The 25,760-nt window shown below is 36.3% G+C and overlaps 1 protein-coding gene across 3 annotated transcripts; it reads right to left on the bottom strand.

The window, feature by feature from the left end:
* Nucleotides 1-179: 179 nt before the first annotated feature.
* On the bottom strand, nt 180-23,380 carry PYROXD1 (pyridine nucleotide-disulphide oxidoreductase domain 1). 3 transcript variants are annotated; one of them, XM_029204949.1, is made up of 13 exons: nt 23,206-23,380; nt 20,472-20,552; nt 19,555-19,632; nt 15,134-15,253; nt 12,457-12,585; nt 10,425-10,498; nt 7,243-7,403; nt 6,369-6,469; nt 5,238-5,373; nt 4,236-4,348; nt 3,472-3,594; nt 1,587-1,724; nt 180-584 (listed from the first exon to the last, which is right to left on the bottom strand). In XM_029204949.1, the coding sequence occupies exons 1-13, from the start codon at nt 23,287-23,289 to the stop codon at nt 336-338; spliced, it is 1,587 nt and encodes a 528-aa protein (XP_029060782.1). In that variant the 5' UTR covers nt 23,290-23,380; the 3' UTR covers nt 180-335. The 3 variants fall into 3 exon arrangements, 2 of the variants coding, with proteins under 2 accessions (XP_029060782.1, XP_029060781.1); XM_029204948.1 differs by lacking the exon at nt 19,555-19,632; XR_003791065.1 differs by lacking the exon at nt 19,555-19,632 and having other exon boundaries at nt 467-584; nt 1,011-1,724.
* Nucleotides 23,381-25,760: the final 2,380 nt, after the last annotated feature.

Raw genomic sequence — 25,760 nt, 5'->3', positions numbered from 1 at the left:
GTATATTAACCAGACCACACTGTTGACTAAGTAGATAACAATATAGTTAAATTTGCTCCAAATCTAAATCACAAATGAATGTGTCTAAGTTTAAAAACACAGAAATGAATACTTAAGACTTAAGTGGTCAGTTCTGTGTTAGGAAAAAAATATATCTATAAATAAATGATTTGAACTGATTTCATCTTTAGAATTTTATTTTTAAAATCTTCGTATTTCTGTATTTTTAACTTCAGATGGTCATCTTTAAATCAGTGCAGTCAGTCAATTTACTTTATTGGCATGTGACTTTTTTGTCTTATTTGGAACTCGATGTAGCCCTTGAAATGCCCTTTTTAGTCAAAATAATCTTCTATATCAATATTTGGATCTAGTAGATCTTCTCCATATGCTGAAAGATTCATCTGGTTTAAAATTAAGTTTTCAAATGTTTCTTCTAAATCAGTTTCACCAATTAAGACCGCTCCCATCATTCGCCCATTCTGCAGGACGGCTTTGATGTACTCTTGTCCTTTGGTACACCTCAGTATTAATTCATGGTCTAAACCTAAGCCCTGTGCATTGTATTTTCCCAGCAATACAACCTGTATAGAGAAAGACAAAACAATTAATTTAGTGACTATGAAAAAGAAACATAATATGCAGTTATTTTGTGTTTTCCTAGAATGGCAAATCTAGTCACGAAAATTTACAGCTAAAAGTGCCATTCGGAAGAGCCCAAAGAAAACACTTGCATGGCATGCATTTACTCTACAGATGACACTACCATACAACTGTATGAACATTAAAAATACCTAGCGAATATACAAATATGTAGGAGGTAGACTACATTAGCCTTGAGTCACAATTTAAAGATTTAGTAAGAAGCTGAATTTGATTTTTCATGGGCAAATTGTTCAGTCTCCCTGAACCGTATGTATATATTTGTATGTGTTTCTCCTTATCGGTAAATTAGGAGGAAAAATCCTGCCTCAGAGTGATGTAAAGAGGATTAATGTAGGGGGAAGTACCTGCTCATTCTTGAGTATGAACAGCTGTTAGTTCTCTTCAAAAAGGAGGAGTGAATTGCAACTAAAACTCAGAAATGCACCAACAGGGAACAAATCTGGAAGAGATTCCCCCCCCCAACCCCCCGAACTATAAAATAATATAGTGAGAAGGTAGGTAATGATTATCAGATGATTAGTGATTAGGCCCAGCAATAATAACCAGGTATAAATTTGCAAGAAATGAGGAAATTTGTCATTTTTTGTAAAGTGGTTAAAGCCATATAAGTTTATTCATGTGAGAAAATCAGATGATCATAATTAGTTAGTTATAAAACTAACAAGCAGGGGCTTCCCTGGTGGCGCAGTGGTTGAGAGTCTGCCTGCCGATGCAGGGGACACGGGTTCATGCCCCTGTCTGGGAAGATCCCACGTGCCGCGGAGCGGCTGGGCCCGTGAGCCATGGTCGCTGAGCTTGCGCATCCGGAGCCTGTGCTCCGCAACGGGAGAGGCCACAACAGTGAGAGGCCCGTGTACTGCAAAAAAAAAACCCAAAAATCTAACAAGCAGAAAAGGCACTAATCTGCTTATCTATCTTACCTTGTAGTTAAAAAATTTTGTTACATGAGCGAAAAGTTCAAAGCTGAAATCCATGTCAGTAGACTCGCCTACACTAGCTGCGGCCATGCACTTTGCTGCATACCATCCCATCTGTCTAGCCTGGGTCCACAGCCTCATCTGAAATAAAAAAAAAGGTTATGCAATTTAACTTTTTATTATCATCATTTGAGAAATGTTATCACCTTAACCTAGTAAAATTCCTTAAAGGGGTTCAGTGCTTGACAGTCCTTGAGAACAGTTAGATCTAGCTAGTTAGGTAATTGATTGAATCATCTTTGCCACAGAAGCAATCAGCCATCCACACTAACCAACCGATTCTGGTGCTGGTCATTCTTATACCTCATGTGTGGTAACGAATGTCTTTTTGTGTGCAAAAAATAATAACCATACTCATGGATATGAGCTTTAAGCATTTCCGGTAGAAGTGATAGAGTTTTAAGAAAAATTCAGTCTCCTCTCTAAACAAGGTTGGGTTTGATGAAGTAAGAGGCAGCTTACGGTAAGGGAGCAGAGTAAACTGAGCACAGTAACAACTAGAGAACGGCCAACAGAAGTGGCCTGCGATATTACACTGCTGCACTGTTACCTAATGTATTCTAGCCTCTGAGTCCCTTTAGTTTGTGTCTCGGACTATATAAAACAAATGAATTAGTGTACTTACTGCTTCTGCAAATTAAGAGATGAAGTTTTATTAGATTCACTCAAAGTAAGAAACCCCTGTTTATTTTTGGACTTTCCTGTATCAGAGTATGAGGCACATGAAGAATATAATAATATACATATTCCCTAGATTCAACCCTTAGAGGGCTGAGATGTTAAAAAAAAAAAAATCCCATGAACTCCAATTCCGAATTGAGTTTGGGACAGACATGCCATAAAAACATTGGATGTCACTGTAGAGAAAACTAAAAAAAAAGCTAGTTTGAAGCATTTTAGAATTATGGCTGAAATCACTGTCTTGTTGATGCTATCTCTGATGTATGTTAAAACATACTAAATAATAAAGCTGCTTCTTAGAATACATCTGGTTCTTCCACTACTTCACACTCCACAGTTAATCTGAATAAACATGCCTACCTGTGGAGCTGGTCTTTCACCAAGATAAGCGTTGACTGGTTCTTTCATCTGTTAACATCTACCTCTGTCTCTACTCCTACTAAAACAACCCCACCTCTGGCCGCTGAGTGTCTTCCTCCAGTACTTCTGCTCCACCATTACAAGGCAGGCAGCACTGTCGGGGCAGGAGGAAGTCTAGGTCCAGTTAGAAGGGGTTGTTAGGCTGAGGAATTCTGCTTACTATGGGAACAGTCTTTCAGTAATAATTCCCACGGGAATAAGATCATCAGAAACAGAATGTATGGTTTATCATCTCAGTTTGCTACTTTTTCATCCAAAGCTGTGCTGTCCCAAATCATAGTCACTAGCCACATGACTATTTAATTAAAGGTAAAATTAAAATTCAGTTCCTCAGTCACATTAGCCACATTTCAAATGCTTAGTACACACATTGCTAGTGGCTACCTGACTGGACACTGCCGAAATACAGAGCATTTCTGTTATCACAGAAAGTTCCACTGGACACCGCTGATAAGCATCTGAGCATGAAAAACAAAGTAACCATCATAATTCTTTTTAAATTAAAAGACATCCCAGTCTATTCCATCACTATATAATCACTTACCAAAAGGGAAAAATTCTAGTGTTCTTTTTGTTTGTTGTTTTTGTGACAAAAAAAACCTCAATGACAGCTTCCCACTTAAAGTAGAAAAGTTGGAAAACCAGAAGGCTGGATATGCTGGTAGCAGTTCCTTTATTTTCAGATGGAATCTCTGATAAAAACCTGTGACCACCTATGCCAGCTTACCTGCTGCCAGACTGGGCTGGGCTGCCAGGAGGCCGTGCAGATGTCACCTGCAGCATAGATGTCAGGAAGGGACGTGTGCATGTGATCATCCACCTTCAGGCCACCGTCTTCTCCTACATCAAACTAAACAATGTTCCTCATAAGCATACGGGGTAAGAAAAAGGAAACGTGACTTTTTCATTCTAATGTAAAAGAACAAGTCAAATTCTACACGTTGATATGCTGATCTTTAATGAGAAAAGTTGGCTAAACTGCAAAGTTTAGACAACTAAGCTGAATTTCCAGGCACTCAAATTCCTACTAAGACGAACCCATGAAATTCTTAGAACTTCAAATTCTTAAAATTCTTAGAACATCAAAAATTGCCAATAACCATACGATGACCCCACCCATAGTTACAAAAATATTCCTTAGTTTTTGTAAACTTCAGATGCTAAAAAGCAAAAAATACAAGCTGGCTTCTCTAAAAGAATCACTTTTAAGAATTCATAGGAGGTATAAGTTTCTTACCAACATTTAGATAAATTGTACATTATGTCCCCTTAATAATGACACTTAGGCTGGGATGTTAACTGCTTAAGGACTTGAAGCAGTAAAAAAAAATATTGCAAATCAAGACATGAATATAAACTAAACTGTTTTCAGTCATCTTAAATTACAGTTCTGTGCCAAAACAATGAACAATTATTCATGCTTGAGAATTAGAGATCTTCATTAACAATACTTTAAAAGTGTTCACAGTGGGACAAAAATTTTCACCTTACATTGTTGCCACAGAGAAAAGGTTCTGTATTTGGTGTAACTCCTGTAGCACTGACAATGAAATCGCAGCCATATATCTTTTCATTGGTCAATTCCACATATACAGGCCATATCTCTTAAAATAAAAAAAAAAAAATTATTCTCAAGTGTAATCACCACCGTCAATGACTAGAAGAAAGAAAGAAAGAAAGAAAAAGGCAGGAGATGACTTTAAAACAACACCTCTTAATATTTATAGGTACATCTGCTAAAACAATTTTTAATGTCATCAGTGCCATCTTCTTATTTTGGGTATAATCGCAAAACTATGGCAGGCATTCTAAACATTTTTCCTTCAAATTTAGACATAGAAATTCTAACGAAGTAAATTTAAATTGATAATACTTTATAAATTATTTCTTTAAAAATCTTTATTAATAGATTATACTCCATTGAGAGTTTAGTCTAACTAGGTTACTCACTTTTCAATGTTTTCCCTTATTATTCACATTCAAACTCTAACACTCTCTTTTCCTATGAAAAAATTCAAAGAATTCAGAGCAGTGGGATATCCCATACAGTAGGTTTGGGTGAGTGTATTTCTGAGTAATTCTCACAGGAGTGTAGAATAGGAATTTTAAGAGATCTGTGCCTTAGTTTCAAATTTATCGATTTCATTCTGTTTGATTTTGAGGATGTCACTTCACCTTTGCGAGTATCAGATTTTTTTTAGTTTTTATGTTTTGTCTTGATTCACAAGATATTCTGATTAACTCATCGCGTTATGATGGTCAAAACATAATGAGCCCTACGTAAGATGTTACTCTTTCTACAATTCATTAGAAAATGTAAAGAGTAGGTAGTGAAAACAAAATGATTTATGTTATTAAATTATGGTTTTATTTTTACTTTTCACATTTAAGTTTTATATGGAAATATGAAGCTGTTTTCTAAATATAATAAAGCAATATTAAGTTGTCTTCTTTTAAAATAAGTGTTCATTTTTTTCTTATTTCGTCACTTACCTTTGTCAGCTATAACTAACTGATTATGATGGTCTCTTGGAAAAGTCAAGGACTTTTTCTCAGAAATTCTAAATTCTTCCTGAAGATAGATTTTCTTTACTTCACACATAGTTTCAATGTGAATTTTATGAGAAAACTAAAATAAAAGAAGTACTGGTCACTATAATACTTCTAGAAAGAATGATCTGGGTTACTGACGATGAAGAAAAAATTTATAATACACTTATAAAAACATACAGAAAAAATAATTCTTGTAGTATAAAAGAAAACACACTGAATGCCCACAAGCATGGCTCTCAGTTTCTGTTGGAAAGAAATAAGCAGAAACTCAGTCAGTACTTAAAGAGATCTAGTAGTTGAATTGGCAGGTAGCACCAAGGGCATACTTTTTACTATGAGCTTCCCTGATAATTACACGTATATTTCTTTTAAATTACAACTGTTACAGACTAAAAAAAAAAGTTGATATATCCCAGATTGTTATATTCCAGAATCTTAGTAAAATGCCAGTTAGGTAGGAGATACTCAATAAATGTTCACTGAACTAAACTGAAGTTCCCAGGTTAAGAATACCATTAATCTTAGGACCTGAAGGTGCAGGAATAAATTACTTTGTGTAATTTCCATCACAAAAATTAGATACACTGTGAAGCCAGCCCCCTTCCAACCTACTGAAGGCTGAAAAGGTATCATACACAGTAATAAGGACTGCATGTTTCTTGCAATATTTAAATATCATAGCCTTTTAACAGCTATTAAAAAACTAAAATATCTAGTAAATAAAATGAGTAAAAGCAAGTCATCTGCTTATGCAATTAGGATATTAAATGTGTATTTTATTTAGAATCTATCTAATAACCTTTAAAATATTATACTACATCTAAAGTGACCTTTGAGAAAAGATTAATTTAAAATAGGACGGGTGTATTCACTAACGTCTCTGTATGGAGATCTCTGTCTCTGGAGAGTTCAATGGGGCCAAGTGGCACTGAAGCCCTTTCCTAGAACCATGGATTTTAAGGAAAGTGACCTAGCAATTCTTTGACTATATGCTTATAACCAGTCTTTAACAAACAGTTCAAGAATTTAAAATTGCATTTAGATACGTTTAAACAGTATATGAAAACATACCTCTTTTGTTCCTTTAAGATCCAACCCTTCATGCCAATCAGGTCCCAAGGCACTGCCTGTATTACCAGCATTAGCTTTGGTTTGTGCTTCCTTTTTCCTTCCTGAAGGGATAAACTCAATTCAAAATCCAAATGATATAAAAACTGCCAGGCAGAGAATTATGTTTTTGTTCAGAAGTTTTTAGGCAATGTAATAAGTTTCACACATACATTCATACAGCAGGACTAAACTTATCTATATCAATCATTTTAATCATAATTTTAATATTTTGTGATGTAGAGCTATAAAATGGGTAATCTTTCAATCGAGTGTTGTGTATAAACACTCAAAAGTGTTTTATGGATGTTATATACACTGGTTAATATGAAAGGTAAGAAAATTAGACATCAAATTTTGAAAATTTTGTCAATTTTTAGTACCCCCAAAACTTACAAAATTCTTGCTCAATTTTATAAGCCAAAAGTTAAAAAAAATAAAAAAGCTCTTTTAAACTAAAAAAACTGCATTTGTTTTTAAACTCACTGCATTTTTAATAAAATTACCTTAGGTATTGTCCAACTGGAGCATCTGTCCACAAAGATGCAGATGGGCTGGTTTACTTAATTTACTTTAAATTGCCAGTTTTAGTTATACATATTTTTCATATAAAATATATCATACACATATATACACATATATAAATATATTTATCTTATAAATATTTTATACATATATATAAATAAAATCTTAAACATCACATAAGGAAATAGAAATAAGTATCTATATTCCTATCCCCAAATAAGATATTTTTGCTAAATTTTCTTATAGCCTTTTTCTATATGGTTAAAAAAATACAGTTTCATCCGTGAATGAATGAGCTAGATGCTATATTTACCTTCAGTTGTATATCTTGTTCTTTTTTGTGCAATTTTAGCCTCTGGTTTTTCAGCAATGAGCTTTGAAGTCAAGAATTCAGCCGCTCCTGCATCGAAGAAAGTATTCCCAATAGCTTTATCTTTAATGGCCCAAATCACTTCACAGCCTTCAATTTCATACCTAAAGGAATATGAAAGTTAGTTGGAAGAAGAACTCTTTGTATCCGCAAATAACAGTTATCTCTTAAGGCAAATGTAAATAAACTATTTTAAGGCAAACTGAGAAAGAATGATTATAAAGAGGAATGTAACACTTTTTCAGGATAATACGTGCTAAGTAGAATAAATAATACAAGAAATGTAACCAGTTTACTGAAAAAACATATGTGACAAATATATGTACTGAATATCAGGTAAAATTTCATTGCAATGAACATCACTTCAAAGTGTTCAATTTCTACAGGATAGTTATATGAATGTCCGCCAGGGTTCCCAGGAGTGAGCAGTGCCTTGCTTATTACCTAGTTATAGAGTAATCAGTAATGAACGGATAGATGTTATACATGTTATATAGCTACAATATTGAGAACAGCTGACTTCTTTGCTAACAAATATTTTATGTATTCAAAGCACATTATGGAAGGACACAGAAAAAGGAGCAAATGAGAGATAGAAACTAAAATCTTAACTTTATTATAACAGAATAATTACCCTGCAGTGAATTCCCTTCACCTCAGAAATTTCCAAGCCATCTAGCCAAAGAAAGATCCAGTTCACAGAAAAATGAAGGATCTTAGAGGAAGAAAGGAATGGCCAAGGAAGCCACCTTCCATTACCGTTCAGGAGGTAGCCAGAGCTCCTGAGCACCTGCAGTTTTATCTCTAGGTTTGGACACGGAGAATGTAATTTTCTTAATATTCATTCCACAAGGTCCCTGAAGTTCATTATAATTTATCTGCTATTACTACTTGTTTTGGTACAAATGAATTGGGACAATCCTGGACACACAGTATATATGGTCATCCTAACTACACTAGGATTTTATTTGAAATTACAATGGTAATAAGAGTGTATTAGTGTTATTAATTTTTAACATTGATTTATGGTAAAAAGTCCTACCATCTTTATATCTCAGACTGATGTAAGTTAGGTTATATGACTTTTCGAGGCTGATCAATAAGCAGGTGATAAAAGAAAGAAGGTTTAGTACATCTGACTTCAGATCACCTGATGTTCATGCTTTCTGGCATATGGTAAAGGAGTCCCTTGCTTTCTCCAATGGGCCTTTATTTTTCCTCCTCTCCTATGCCAGCAAAGAGTATTTATAGTTACTAAATGTCAGATTATCTGGAGAACATTTTATCTTAACACTGCTCAGGTCATACAGCATCGCTCATGAGCAGAAAGCAGAACACACACACATTTGGTGATAAATTTTATATGTCAATTTACATATAGGCACACAGTTACCATGAAATGATTTCCTTAATTTTTATAAACTAGAAATTTTTGTGATTACCATTTTTTTTGTATTTTAAAGTAGTACAGCAACGTAACACATATCAGAATAGCTTAAAATACTGATGCTAGACCAGCGAGCCACATTTACTGTAAGTAGTCACCACAAGTGACTCCTGGGTGTGCCGTACCTCACGAGACACCCTCTAATCCTCTTACCCTATGAACTTGTCCTCAGAAAGATGCGTAAGCATGAAGGTATCATCACCCATAGGGGAAATACTGCTTTCATTTTTAAAACCACTCTTAAAAAACAAGTATTAAATTTTGTGAAATTATGAAAAACTATGTCTGTTTGAAAAAGAAAGGATTAACCTACATTTGGAAAGAAGAGATAATAACTGAAATAAAAGTATACTGAAGTAAATCAACATTAGCCTCAGTGGGACACGGGGGCTATTAAAAAGCAGAAAGAGTCTGGATATGTCATTTTTCATCAAGAGAAGACAAAGGCCTAATCATTCAGTAAACCTAAACCGAGAGAATAACACTATATGGGAGCTTTCTTAAACTACCAGAGTTTACTGAATATAAAATTATGTGTTTTATATCCAAGTATGTGGTCTTTAATCTCCGACCTAAAGAAAGTGAGGAATAGGATTAAATGTTGTGAAACTCTGAACATTTTTGAATGAGAAAGCTTTTCAATGTGAATAATAGTAATAATAATTAGTATTAAGTTATACTTTTGGTGATAACTGATGGAGAAAATCTGTCATGTGTACATAAGGATTTGAAGCCCCTCTTACAATAAATCTATGCCTCCCTCCTCTTGGCCCAGTTTGGTCTTGACTCCCTAGTTTTTTCTCTGCATTTTTCCATACAGTGCCTCAAACTTCATAATTAAAACAATGACTGCCACACCTAGTACTCAGGCAATCCAACAACTCTTACAGGTTTCCACTGGGATTCACCATCCTCTAAAAAGGAGGGGCAAAAACCTAGTCTCAGAGTTGGAATGAATGAAAGTGAGAAAAGACAGGGCTTTGGCAGATTGCTTATTTTGATATAAATTTGTCCTCTTTGTAGTCAGACCCAACTTTCTGGCCTGAAAAATATCTAGACTATTCCATGTCAGCCATCTGCTGAAAGATAAAATCACAAAGAAAGTGAATCAATGCTCTGTAGACCACAGCAGGTCCTCAATGTTTTCCAAACTCGAAGTATCATCTTAAGATGACAGTATTTCACATTAAGGTGTTCACAATCCCCAACTTCCAAAAACCAAGAGCTAGGAGTACCACATACCCTGAAATAGAACTCACAAACAATTCGCGTTTCATCGGCCAGACAGGTACCACACATGAGTGAAGCAGGATGGGTATAAGCAATAAAAAGTCGTGGGGACTATCACCAGAAACCTCTAAAGGTGTACACGTTTTCAATTGTTTTTCAGTACAGTACGTGCTTATAAGAACACATGTATGGGTCAAATCTAGACAGTCATCAGTGTCAGACCCTTTGAGACCTAAAGCATTCCCGAAATTCCTATGTTTTATAAGGTCAATTTTGCAACTATGAATTCCATGAAAGCTAAAAAAAATAAAGTGGACTTTTCCCCTTGAAAATATATGAAAAACAATTATATTTATCTTTGATTTTAGGATAACAAGATGTCTTCTAGTCTGTCAATCACATGAATCACAGAGCAATTCTTACATAATATTCAAATACAGGTACTTACACTAATTCAAGTGCAATACCACCATTTCCTATGATCATTATTCTCTTAGCTTTTGTAAGCAGTTTCTGAAATTCCTGTATCAAAAAGAAAATGAAAAGAGTGTTTTGTAATAGTGGGTAATGCCTGAAGCATCAGGCTTCACTGATAATAAACCTCACTTTCCCACTCTGCCAGGACACACCATCCCAATTAATATAATAAATGCTCCCTCCATGTTTCACCCCAAACTGCCTTTATAGCAAGGCCTCTTCCTGACTTTCCTTGCCTTTTATGTCACTACATTCAGAATTGCAGCAAGAGCCTGTCTTTAGTTTACCACATTCCCAACTATTTGACCAAATCAATTACCAACATGACATTGATCTAGACCCTGGAAACAGGATTCTTCCTTTCCTTCTAGTCCCTCAATTGACACTTTCCTTGCAGTTACTCGGCACTTGGAACTTGCAGGAACGAGAAGCACAGCCGCACAGTGGTTAAGGGCACAGGTCTAAAGTCCCTGGCTCTAGCAGTTACACCAGGTGACCTTGGGCAAACTGCTTAACCTCTCTGCACCTCAGGTTCCCCAACTATAAATGGAAATAAGAGGCGAGTGTATCTCAAGGTCTCTATAAGTATTAAGATGACAGAGATAAAGCTGTTGGGAGTAGGAAGCACATAATGTCTAATATTTATTTTAAAATGTTATTACGTTATAAGACAGCAAATTGATGCCTCCACCTCCCATCCCTCCCTCCCTCCTCCCTCCCCCCAAAAAAGATCACAATGAACTTGGAGAGAAAAAAAAATACCAGGAGTCATTCTTATGGTACTTTCTAAAGTAGAGAATAGTCCCATTGCTTCAGGATGACATCTGAATAGCTAAATTCCACCTCCTACTATGTCAGGTCACCATTTCTATTAATGGACCCCAAAACTTATTGTAATGTACAATACATAACCACTGAATTGACTTCTTTAAATTTTACAAGAAAAAAACCTGAAGTTAATTCTACTTTGTCCTTCACTAAACACAGTAGGTAAAGACCTGTAAAGAGCAGTGGACAGGGAGATGAATGTCATGAGTTTAGACTATACTTCTGATAATAACTACTTTAGTATAGCTAAATTTCTTAGTCTCTCCATCTCAGCTGCCTCTTTGTAGAGTAGGAGTAATGACTGTCACACAGGATTATCATGAGGATTCAGTGAATTCATATGTGTAGAGGGCCTCGCTGTAACACAGTTATGAACTCAATCTTTGATAATATGAACCTAAAATGTTTACAAGAACATAATCCAGTTCTTCTAGTATTGTCTAAATTCCTAATTATTTAAGAAGAAAATACTATCAATTTTCAAGACTATAAAATCTTATCATGTAAATGTACAATTACTTCATGGGACAGAACAACAACAATGAGCTTGAGGTAAGACAACAGTATTGTGACTAGAAACCAAGAAGGTTTTTGGCAGTAAGGGTCAATGAACCCTGAAATAAATTACCAAAAGAAGTTGTACAAGGTTCTGAAGATAGAATTTCACCTTACTGGGATAGTTTATCACTGTTCTTGAGCAGAACAACAAACAAGTGTCTTTTTCAGTTCTAGGATTCTGTCATGATTCTGTATGACAAAGATCTTCTGAATACTAACTAATTTCTTTGCTGAGAAGTAAATTTTGGACATGCTTTATCTTTTGAGAAAAAGATCATTACATCATTTAGGATGCAAATCACATACTCCCGATCAGAGTAAAATAATGAATGTGTATGCAATGTAAGTTGTAACCTTCAGCATAGACATTATTTCTGCGATATCACATAATGGAAAGAACATGAATTAAAAAACAAGATAAATTATCCACTAAAACTAAACTCAAATTGGCAGTAATAAAACATTATAACTACTTTCTGGTTTATGAGTCATGAAACCTTTCTTCTGCTGCTACAGTTTAGGAATTGACATTATAAGTGGAACACTTTGATTCCAATGTAGAAAAAGTCTAAGAAACCTTCATGTTTCTTCCCCATGACCCAATGTCAAAATGTTACCTGAGCACTGTCTGTATCACGGATTCCTAACACATAAGGGTTTCCTTCACATATCAACTTTGGTTTAGCTCCAGCACACAAACAGAGCTTCTTATAAATATGCTGATTGCCATCTTCAGTTAAAATGCACTGTAAAACCATAGAGCAACAAAGAGGAGAGGGGGAACATTTATACATAGGTACAACTGCACTTTAAACATTCAATAAGACAAAAGCAAAAAATATATTAAGGTTGCCTCTTGGTGGCACTCAATACTTTGTTACAGCAATGACAAAGCTAACTAAGCATGAGAATGCATTCTCTAATCCAGTGATTCCTAATCACTTTAGAAGCATGAACCATTTAAAAAATCTGATGAAAATTAGTCCTTCTCCCGTGGGAAAAAAAGGTACATTCCCACAAAATTTTGGATAAAACCAAGGGAATCTCATGTTTGGAAAGGTATCTTGACCTTAGATTAGAAAGGAAACATTTAGAAAATTTCAAATTGAGCATTCTGATGAACATTTCCTCGATGAACATTCTGCTCTCAATGAGAAGATACTGTAAGAAGATCTAGTGATTCTAATCATATCAGACCTTAATGTCTGTTATGGGTACAGGGGAGTAGTGAATGGTAGAAGAGGTCACAATACATCTTCTTAATCTGAAAAATCAGAAGTGCTAAAAAACAGTATTTATATTCTTAAGTACAAATAACAATCACTTTACCAGCAAACTTCATGCTGTTTGGGGATTATATTTTCATATAAGTGAAAAACATGTTAACCTTAAATCCTAGCATGTACTGGCTTTAAAGTAAATTTATATTAATTTTGAATTAATGAATTTAGATGAATCTAAAAATACATATCAGAGATGCATTGTTTTTGTTCCTTAATATTGAATGAATATCTACACAAAAGTAGAAGCATTTAGAAAGCAGGTATACATAAGCATGTGCTACTATGAGAGATGTCAGACTTTGCTGGAATGGTTTCGGAGGTTAACCTTGTGCCATGTGTCTGATTTATAAAACTTGCCAAATAGCATTTACATACCCACTGAAATATCTGTTACCCATTCTAACTCTTCAGCTACATAACAAATACATAAAACCAATAAACCAACACAGTATAATCATACAGAAATGTTACACAAGTCTTCCTTTAGATAATCTGGTTAGAATTTTAACTAACAGAAGTTAGTTATAAGCACTGACCAAATTTAAAAAATTATTTGCATTTAGCTACTATAAAAGAAACACAAAAACTTTTCATTGGCTACTGTTAAATTTTTGGAAGTAGAGACGAAGGTAAAACACATCATTTCTAATTCACTAAAGAATACAAAGGATGGATGACAGAATGCAGACATGTATGTTATGTAGGACACTTTTCAAATGAAACGTGTGGCACTCTGATTCACTCAAATGCCCTAATACATAAATTCCCTCACAATTCATTAGTATACTTTTGAGCCTACCTCAGTGAGCAGATTCACTGACATGGGTGTTTTATGGAACAAGTACTACCATTACAAGTATTAGGAAATAACTGCGGTGTTTGGATTCAGATTTGCAATATTTTTCTCATAAAACTTGGTACTTTTTCTTACTTTTTTTTTTCCTGTCAAGTTATTTGTTTCAAATGTGACATGTATGCTTTCTCCCTAAGGGAAAACTCAAATGTTAGCTGCTTTAGAGAAGCAACTACAAACCCTACTTCCTATCTTGCCTAAAGCTCATCTGAAGGTACTGTTAATCATGTGACACTGAGACTTCCTCTTCCTGACATCTGAGACTGAGGTACTGCCTTTCCTGAGACTGTCTTAGTTTGGGCCTTATATCATTTTGGACTATCACAACCACCTTCTAATTTAGTTGTTGGCTACTGGCCACCTGCTCTATCCCAGTTCATCCTTGACACTGCTGTCAGATCCATCTTCCTAAAAGAGTATTTTAGCATCCCTGGCTCCACTTAGAATCTCTTTACTATTTTTTCCACTGATTACAAAATAAACTCAATATTAACATGACATAAAAAGCTCTTCACAATCTTATTTACTTATTTCTCTGGGCTAGTCGGCCAATCTCCTTTACTTATCCACACCCCAACCCCTTTGACAGTCTCACTCTTCCACATGCCCCTTTCCTTTCTCTGGGTCTCTGAACCCGTAACGTAATCTCTTCTTCCTGGAATGTCCTTTTCCACCTGGAGAACTCAATTCACCCATCTTTAAAACATAGCTCAAATATTACTCAATCTGGGAGTCTTTCTGAATACCTACCATCAGAGCTTTGATAATATTTCAACAACTGTTTTCTTCTATGGGCATACATTAAACGTACACATGGCTGTACTCCCTATGACATTGAGAGCTACCGGGAGTAGGTTCCTGCTATCACTGCTACTGTATCCCAGTACTTAACACAGTGCCCAAAACACAGTGAACACTATATAAATGTTAATGCTAATTTAAAATGTAAAACCTAAAATGCCAGGCTAAGCTAATTATATGACCCAATAAACTCACAAAAAGTGTAAGTTTTTGTAATACTAAGAGAAATCAATGTCACTGAAATTTATATGCTAGAGACTTGGGAGCTGGTGGAACAGGTGGGGGTCAAAGGAAGGCAGGCAAAACCTCACCAAGATTTAACAATGGCAAATGTCATTAAGAAAAAACCCCTCTTACATGTTCTTTGCTGTTCAGTTGCTTTACTCCAGATTCTATAACCTTAATGTTGGGAAAGCGATTTTCTAACATGGTACTTGGTTGTTCTTCAACATCAAATTCTTCCAACACTTTAGAAACCTGTATTAGATAAAAGAAATAAAAATGTATACTTAAAATTTTTTTTCCTTTCAAGAATTAAAAAAAACTTTCATTTCTTTTTATACACTATTTATTTCATATTCATAAAACAAGAAAGTCTGCCAACTGCACTATATACAGTGAAAAGAGGGCCAGACTCTGCATTTTAAGACCTAAATTCAAATACTAGTCCTACCACTCTTGGTCAACTCAGAAAGTCACTGAGCCTCAGCTTCCTGGCCTGGAAAATTAGGGCTAACACTACTTACTTCTGTATAGTGTAATCAAACAGCTTATCTATTTCTTTATCCTTGTAGCTCTCTCTCTCCATTTACTAGCTAACCTTATTGTGATCTAGTCTTGGGACTCTTCTTTCCTCTTCTCCAAAACCATCAGCATCCTCTTGGACTCACTTTCCATCCTATCCCACTAAGACTCCATTGTGGATCATTTACTTCAAATGATGTGCCATGGATTTGGGGAAGGATTTTCCCCAAATCCTTCCTTGCTCTCTTATCCTTAACCATTACTTACCCTGAAAATGCCCAAGCACAGACCAAATTACTTGCTTTCTCTAGTCCTATACCCAGTCTGCTATAGAAGTACCACACACCTTTCAGACTGGTATTTGGCCTTAAACACTGCATGGAAATGCTACTGCATGGCTATAGCAGTTCTCAAACATTTTAGTCTCAAGACCCCTTCACACCCTTACCAATGATTGAGGACCCCGATGAGCTTTTGTTTTTTTGAGTTACACCTAGCAATATTTGCTGCATTAGCAATTAAAACTGAGAAATTTAAGTATTTCTTAATTCACTTAAAAGTAACAACAATAAAAACATGTTACACTGATATAACGTACCGTTAATGAAAAATATTTTTTTCTAAAACAAAACAAATTAAGTGAGAAGAACAGCCCTGTTTTACATTTTTGCAAATTTGTTTAATATCTGGCTTAATAGAAGATAGCTGCATATCTGCTTCTGCAATCAAACTGCTTCTACCTTTAAACCACTGCAACGTTGTTTTGGTTGAAGTATCAATACATGAAGAGAGTTCAGTCTCACACAGATATGCAGCCCTTTCAGATAATTGTACATTCTTCTTGATGCCACACTAAAACTCAACAAGTGATGGTTTCTTAAAGATAGATGAAATGTAGAATTTGAAACCATATCAAGAACTTTTCATACTGTGACTGTGAAATCCATTAGTTTATCCTGCACTTTGAGTGGATCTTGGAACATCACACATCAGTCGTTTGGACAATACTGGTTCATTAAGTTAACAGAGATCTTCCAAATACTGACACATTTCATATCAATAAATATAAAAAAACACATTCATTATTATCAACAATTTCATGAGAAAAGTCTAAGTACTATAAGGCTCACAGTGAAGAGTTTTCCAAAAATCTAATTTTTGCTTGAAAGCTCTAGTTTTGTCATAATGGCAACAAGTACCATCAGTTGTTTTCTTAAAGTGACAGGCTCACTTCATTCATTTTCCAAACATGAATAGCCAGTTTGTCAGCTGTTCTTTCAAGTAAAATTGATGTTCCATGAAAACAGTAGCTAGTTCATCTTCAACTCAGCAATTGCACAACTGCTTTTCCTTGAGACAACGTTGTACTCGTTGTATACCGAAGAGCTTTATGCATACATCGCATTGCATCATACAGAATATTAAAAAGATGTGTACTCAGGAGTCAAGATTTAATAAAACTAACATGTTTTTTTACTGGCTTTTATTTTTTTCACTAACTGTGTGGCAGTGAAGAACAAAATGGCTACCAATGTAAGTAGCCACCACTGCTTTTATACCATCAGTGCAAATGTCAAAATAGTGAGAAGAGCAATAACATCTTAGTAACATATTCCATTCCGTCAGTGACTTTTTCAAACTTTCACCATTCTAATATTTCCTGAACTTACTCTATCCTCTTTATTCTCAGTAAATCACCTTACTTGTAGGCACGAAGAGACCACTAAGAACTCTGACTACTTCTTTCCCACTATCTAGACATTTCTTTGCTAGTGTCCACCTTCCCTGACCCATTCCCACTATTTCAGAGTCAATCCACTGCTCTGTGCTCCATATCCCATCGCCTCTCACCTCCTCAGGACTCCTTCCTTGTTATATATTCCTTGCTCTCCTTCATCTTCAGGCTTCCCCACTGGTTTCTTAATCTCAACAGGTGAACAGGCTCAAGTGTTTCCCACCGTAAAAGAATAAAACTCAACTTAACGCTAGACCTTATGTCCTCTTTTTGCTGCCACTCTATCTTTTCTACCTTTGCAGCCAAATTTTTCAAGAGAGAAAAGTTTATGCTAACCGTCACTTTAGAATTTCCTCCCATTAATTTCTCAAAACAGTATAAACTGTCTCAAAGTCACCAATGATTTATACTAGAAATAGCTACTTTAGAGCCATCATCTTACCTGACCAGGATCTGACACAACTGACCACTCCTCTTAGTTGAAACTTTTGCCTTCCTTGGCTTTAGGGTTACTGCTCTTTCACAGGTTTCCTCTTAGATCTAAGCCTAAGAAGAAGGATGGCCATTTTTAAGTTCTCCTTTCTCTCTGACCTCCGCTTAGTGTTCCAAGGACACCACCACTGGGCCCATCTTCTTCTCCCGGCATGTGTCCTTCCTGGGAGAGTGCAAGCCAGGCCTGTATCAGCTGACACTGAGACCACGGTGAATACTAAATTACCGTCTCCAGCCCAGTCTTTTCACTTGCTCTAAATGCTCCAGCAGTTTGGCATATCTAAATTTAGATAAAGTGCAATTTCGCATCATGGCACACAAGCCCGTCACCATCTGGCCCCTGCCTACTGGTTCAGACTCACACTCCACACGCCAGCAGTGAACTGGTCCCTGTTGGGGCATGTTTCATAGCTACACATTTTCATGACCTTGGCACATGCCTACCTCCACTCGCTCTCTTACAAACACTGTAAAACCTTTTTCAAGTCTCAGTTTCAACGCAACTTCCAAGGTAAAGGCTTCCTTGATTCGCAAAGGCAGGCTTTGGCACTCCTTTACAATGTTTTCTATGTATAAAAATAAATATGTATGTATTGGAATATTACCTCAGTTTTTTTGCCTCTATCAGGATAATGATCATATTGTATGACAACTATTTCTTGCATATCTGTTGTCCCAGTAGAAAGTAATCATTCTGAGAAATTGACCATGAGGGCCCTACAGCCAAAGTGCCTAGTTTCAAAACCTGACTTTATGCACCTCAGAAATTTACCTAACCTCACTGTGACCCATTTACCTCACCTGTAACATGGGGATAATATAACGACCTACTTCACAGGGTTAAGAATTAAATACATTAATATATTTAAAACATTTAGAAGTATAGCATAATAAGTACTCCATAAATGTGAATTATTATTATTATTAATCCTTTTTCTCCTTTAAAAATTACATAAGTCATGAATATGTGCTCTTTTTAACACTAAACAAATAAACAATATATAATAAAGATTAAATATTAAAATCCTTCTTTACCGCTCTTTAAATCTCACTTTCCCCTTACCCCAGGGATAACCACTAATGACTTTTTGACATATTTTCTATACTTTTAATCTCTATAGCCTGGGTGCCTAGCACACTGGTTGGTAAATAATCTAGATGCTCAATAAATGATAACAAGAATGCAATTTCTGACTTCTAAACACTAAGAATAACTGACATTTGCAATATTTATTTTAATTCACTTTCACATAGATTAGTACATCTTAAGCTCACAATCTTGTTAAGCAAGGAAGATATTATCCTAATGATGCAACTCAGGTCCAGAGATTTGCCAAGGTTACATAGCCAGTAAATAAGAGTTAGGCCTAGAACCCAAGTTCTTTTCCTTCTATTGTACAACACTTAAAAAAAAAAAAAGATTGGCAAAAACTAAACTCAGGTCTTACAACTCTGGGATCATTACACCAAATTAAGTCTTCTGTAAAGACATTAGAAGACTCAGCTATATATCTCTCTATCAATGTATGTACTCTTAGCCGTAATTGAATATATACTTTTTTCTTTTAGAAATTAAGAGCCATAATTTGTTCTCTGGTTCTCCCAATCCCATAGTTCTTTTGGCTGTACCAAAGGTTCTAAGATATCTTACATATCTCTAGGCAGGTTATAAAGAGCAACATATGGCACTAAATTACCCTTGGTCTTATGTAAATCTTAGGGGTTTATATATGAGAATGGGGTAGGTTAACTGTATATTGATCTCTTCCCTGGGAGACAATATATAAAGAACTTTTATAAAACATACTTCAAGATTGGAAAGGTGTGTTTGTGGGAGATGGGTAGGGAGAAGGTTGCTTTTCCTCTTTAACATCAAGTCTCTAACCTTTACATGAATAAATAATAAATCTTAGACAAAAGGCTGAAAGAAAAAAAAGATACAATCTATTATCAGAGTATTAAAAGGGAAAACTTCTAATGAATCAAAGACTATGTTAATAGTCTTCATTGCAGTGTGGGAAGAAAAGATTTATGTTTTTCATCTTTTTATTCATTTATTTTTGCATAGACATTATAATATTCACAATCGTAGCACTGTAGTACATGTATATAATTTATAAATATAATATTAAAATATGAGCTCAAAAGTTTTTAACAGGTGAGGTACAGGATCAGAAATGTTTGGAGACCACTTTTCTTTGATACTATGACCCAAATGTTCTCAGACTCCTATTATAATGTTATAAAGTGTGTAAAATAAACTCACAAACTACAAACTGTTCTGAGATGCTTATGACACATCTGAAACATTAATTATCTGCAAGTGTAAACTTGGCTCAAAAGCACTTTTCTTCTGACTCGTAAACACACAAACATATATACACACACACATTTATAATAAAGATACACAAGTATATTTGCATAAAGATACACACGTAGATGTGTGTAACATCTTTCCTCAAAAGATACATTTTCTGAAAAGTAATTCTGAGTGGGACAGAAAAGATGGGAGAGAAGAAGAGAAAACTAGAAATTCAGTACCATTCCAGGTGCTTTTGGTATTCAACCTGAACAATTTTAAACTTTGAGCTATGATTTTAAAATGAGTATCAAAAGAACATTTGTCATTTTAAACAATTAAAATACTACAATTACACTAACTGCTATTTGAGTGATTGTAGTTTTTAAAGAGTAATACTAAGAAAGTTATATAAAGGTTCTTACCTGCTTGAAATTTGTAACTGCTTTAATAACAGGAGAAGCTGTGATCAGGAGAATATCTTCTGATGGAAAGTGAATTGCCAACTTATTAAAAAAACAAGTAGGAAAAATATGATAAATAACTAAGCATTACTACATATGGCATGGTGGGGTGAGACAGGGATAATGCAATTTTAATAATGTTATTAACTTAGGAAACTAAAAACTCACTGTTCTTCCTCTAAAGGTCTTGGTCATATTTATGGGGTAGTGGTGAGTAATGTCCCCCTCTCATATTGTTAAAATGAAAAATACATTTACACTAAACTCAACAATTATCATGCAGAGGATGAGAAGAAACTATCTTCTTAATTAACAGTTAAACCAACTTCTATTTATTATAAAATAATAATTTCAATTGCCTTTAGTAGAATGAAATTAAGCAAAGCTTCAATAAAACATTTAAAAGCTTAGCACCTTTCCCAAGTACTTCTAAAATATTTGACAATATTATCACTCTCTCCATCTTGCTTTCCTCTGTATATTCTGTAATTTATTTCCCCACTTTCTGTTTCCACTATTATGCTACTAAAATCACCTTGAAGTTAGCCTTCCAGTTTCATATTAACCAGCTTCCCCTGCTCCAAACACATTGTAACTAATCATCTTTCAAAATTTTTCATTTGATCATATTACTACACTGCTCAAAATCATTTGACTACTTATATAAGTCTTTGTTAAATTCTTAGCACGATTTATAAAATCCTTTATGATCAGGTCTCTACCGCTTTCTGGCTTCATCTCTGGTCATCTTCCCCAAGCAGCAAAGCTTAAACCATACGCTTTAAGCTTTGCTGCTTCCAGATGGCGCCACGCTTTTCCACCTGAGATTACACTGTTGCCTCCCTTTGGAAAGTCTGTCTTTTCTTGTCTACTTGGTAAACTTTTTACTCATTCCTCTATATAGGCATAACTCAGAGATATTCTGGGTTCGGTTACAGACCACTGCAATAAAATGAATATCTCGATAAAGTGAGTTGCATGAAAATTTTGGTTTCCAAGTGCATATAAAAGTTATGTTTAGGGACTTCCCTGGTGGTGCAGTGGTTAAGAATCCGCCTGCCAATGCAGTGGACACGGGTTGGCCTGGTCCGGGAAGATCCCACATGCCACAAGCAACTAAGCGCATACAACAGAACTACTGAGTCTGCGCTCCAGAGCCTGTGAGCCACAACTACTGAGCCCGCGTGCCTAGAGCCCATGCTCCGCAGCAAAGACAAGCCACTGCAATGAGAAGACCACGCACTGCAACAGAGTGGCCCCTGCTCGCCGCAACTAGAGAAAGCCCGCACGCAGCAACGAAGACCCAACGCAGCCAAAAATAAATAAATAAAAGTTATGTTTACACTATAGTTGCCAATATTAAGTGTGCAAAAAAAAATGTGTTCTTAAAAAATGTAATGCCTTAATTAAAAAATACTTTACTGCTAAAAAATGCTAACCATCCTCTGAACCTTCTGCGAGTGGTAATCTTTTTGCAATAGTAACATCAAAGATCATTGAGCACAGATCACCATAACAAACAGAATAATAATTTAAAAGTTTGAAATACTGTGAGAATTATCAAAATAGGACACAGAGACACGAAGTGAACAAATGCTGTTGGAAAAATGGTGCCAGTAAGGCTTGCTAGAGAGGGTTGCCGCAAACCTTCAATTTGTAAACAATGCAATATATTCAAAGTACAATAAATTGAAGGGCAATAAAATGAGGTATGCCTGTACTAAGACAAAAGGACAACTCCCTTAATAAAGGATACTTTTTTCCTAATCCACTCCTTACCAACTCCACAGGTACCCCTAAGGTAGTGAACACATCGATGAAATGACTTACTTACTTACTTTTACTTATTTATTTATTTACATGACTCACTAGGCTGTGAGTCTCTAAAAAGGAGGTACCATACTCCGTTTGTATTAGTCTGATCAGCCCTTAGTACAGTGCCTGGATTATAGGTGTTTACTCAGAGAATAAATGAAAACTACACATCCAAAGATTAAAAGTTAAGGGAAAAAACCTCTTCAATTTCTTATGACATCAGTGATGTCATAAGAATATTACATCTGTTTACTGTTTACCAACAGAATAATCCAGTCCCTTTTGGAATACATGTACATGTATATACGTGGTCTGATTATTCACTATAAATCAGAAAAGCATATCCTCACTGCATTTAATCCCTTGCCGGTTGTTTTTAAAAACATTACTAGAGATGATACCTCTTCTATCTTGGGAGTCCAAAGTATAGGAAACTTACGTAAGGGTTTCTTTACCATTCAGTTATGATGCACTAAGGATTTCGGCAGCCGTGCGGAAGCGGGATTCAATCAGCTAATTAAGAAAGGGGGCTGAATTTTCTGACCAAGAACTTACTAGTCGTAACCCCCCCTCTCCTCCCCACCGGCTTTGACATTACTAGGACCAGAGCCGGGTTCAGTCCGCTTTGCGTTTCCTCTAACAACTTGCTCGCCATCGCTCCTCCCTGAGGCGGAAGCGAAGCCTGCGAGGTACTAAGGACATCATCTGGGGCCACGACACCGTCTCTAATATCTGGGAGCAAGAAGGAGTGAGAGGGGTAAAAGGAAGCGGCTAAAGAGCGACCTGGAAAAAAACTAGGAAAGGCTGGCGGGGAAAGAGCCACAAGCGCCACCGCCTCCGGGATGGAGGAGAGGCGGAGCCGCCTGCGCGCCCCCCTTACCTGCTCCGCACAGGTGACACCCGCGATGCCACCCCCGACCACCACGAACTTCCCTGCAGTCGTGGGCGAGCACGCCGCCTCCATGCTCTCGAACGCCCAGCGGTTTTAGGACTACAGTGCGGAAGCCGGAAAAGTTTACAGGCCGGGAGTGCCTTTCGGCGCCTGCCCCTGAGAATCCGAGCTACGGGTGCCCGGGAACTCATATTAGTCTCTTCGCGCTTCTCCGAGCTACGGGAACCCGGGAGGTCATACTTAGTCTCTTCGCGTATCGGCCGGGGCTACGTTTCCTAAAGCGCAGAGGCGGCTTGGCAATTCCGGGGTTTTGCGTTACTATCGCCACAGCTGAATGTAGTTTTTCCACAAAAATTTGGTAAAGATAAGACAAAAACCAAAGTAAAGTAGATGGGTTGTCAAAAGAGGCTTGGCAGGTTGTCTAAAAACAGACCAGTGTTCTCACGGAGCAGACCGTTCTTAGAATAAATGAAGCTCTCACTGTTCGTTCCTGCGGGAAATTAAACACAGCCTCAGCTCTTAAACTCTTCCTGGTAGAAGGAACATAATCCTTCCCTACTCTTAACCTAGCAAGCTAAGATTTTATATTTTGAAAGCACGTTCTTCATAGACACATTAATCAAGACAAAAGCAATACTACTATTGTTTTCTAAGAAGTTATTTACATTTACAATTTTGACCTCAGCAAAAATTTCCCATAGTATATAGACTTGCCATTTTGTCAAAATAAAAGAGCGTTCTTCCCCAATTTTCAGTAAATAGCAGCATGTGTAAAGGCTGAATTAAATATTACCAATCTAATTTTTAAAAACTATTTTTACCATATTCATATTATTACAGTATTCACCATTTAATTGTTTTACTATTTACTATTACCTTTGCTGTCTCATATAATATTTCCCCTGAGGGTTGTATTATAAAATTAAGAAGGTACTATTTCTCTAAATGGCTCACTCAAAAACTGGCAGTTATCAATCCCCCTTTAATTCTTTAAAACTCTGGAAATAACCAGCCTATATAAACGAGAAAACCTAACACATCTAATTACAGATATTTACTGATAGCTCTAATAATTATTGAGTTTTGATTTACTAAGTTAAATAGTAGGCACTTTAATAAGTGATTCTAAGTCCAATTACTCTCTCAGGCAAGCAAGCAAAGCATTTCTAGCAAGAGGAAATTGGACTTTAAACCCATATAGATCTAGTCTTGTTTACTTCTCTTGCTTCTTTTTTTTCACACGATCTCCCTCATCTCACTGTGCTCTAGCTAGGTTGAACCACACTTGCAGCTTCCAGGATATGGCATATTCTTTAGTTTCTGAGCATTTGCACATAACTCTTTCTGTAATGCTCTTTCCCAGTAATTTTCCCTAGCTAAATCCTCACTGACCTTTGGTTTAACTAGCCATCACCTCCCCTAAGAAGCTTTATCTAATGTCCTCCAGACTGAGCTGGGTACCTCTCGACTTAAAACACTTTATTTTACCTATTATAGGTCTGATTCCCTCTCGCCACACCCCAATCATAAACTTCATCTCATGGATTACTTGTCTCTCTTTGAATCTTCAATTATTTGTGAGTGTCCATGTAAATGTGCTGAATGAATTAGTAAGTGGGTGGAGCATGAGACTTCCCTGAAGTCCCTTAAAAATGTATTAGATCCTCTGGTATATTATGACAGCTATTTCCTCTTTGGGCAAAGAGAAGAACAGACTGGAACTCAAGTTCCCAGAGGAAATGGAAAGAGACCAGATGTAGATGAGAGGGAGGGTGGCCCTGGGAAAGGAAGCAAAGCAGGGGGAGGCTCCTCTCTCAAAGGAGAAGGAATGGTGACTCTACATTTCTCCTTTTGAAAGCTGGCCTATGTCAGGGAAGGATAGTGATAAGTCCTAGCTGCCTCCTTCACTGGCTTGAATATTTAACTTTTAGAGATTCTAATGGTTAAGGAAGAGCACTAAGAAAGAGCTAGCAATGCATCCCACTTTATAGTGTTGATTGATTTAAATAAAAATGCACTCTGGGTGTGGAATGGGTTAAATTAAGATAAGTTAAGTTAAATTAAGATATCTTAAATTAAGATAAGTTAAGATATAGGTACCTTTGGAACATGGATTCCTCAGGGAGGACAGGAATGGGTAGGGGTTGGAGAAGAGGTGACTTCAGAGAAAGCTGGTCTAGAAATGAGGGAGGCTTCATGCCAAGGGGTAGGAGAGCAGCAGAGAAGCCAGAACGTCAGCTCCCTTTTAACTCTTTCTCGGATGCTTAGGAGTGAGCAGTACACCAACTTAGTGGTTGTTTTGGAGGAGTGAAAGAAAGACCAGTTTATCGCTAGATATTCTGGTGTCCGCTTAGAGGTAGAAAAGAATAGTGGGCCCTGGAGTAGACCAGGACAACTTCACAGAGGAGGTAGGGTTTATACCGAACCTCAAAGGCCCAGAAGCACTTGGATAGGTTGAAAGGAATGATCTGGCAACCCAAGTGGGAAATATCTCGAGTACCAAAATGTTCATGGCTTAAGTGAGCATGGGAAATATAGGAGAT

This window comes from Monodon monoceros, unplaced genomic scaffold (assembly GCF_005190385.1).
Source record: "Monodon monoceros isolate NGI ecotype Baffin Bay Population unplaced genomic scaffold, NGI_Narwhal_1 Super_Scaffold_6, whole genome shotgun sequence".
NCBI classification, from domain to species: Eukaryota; Metazoa; Chordata; class Mammalia; order Artiodactyla; family Monodontidae; genus Monodon; species Monodon monoceros.
This window is presented reverse-complemented; position numbering and strand designations above follow the sequence as displayed.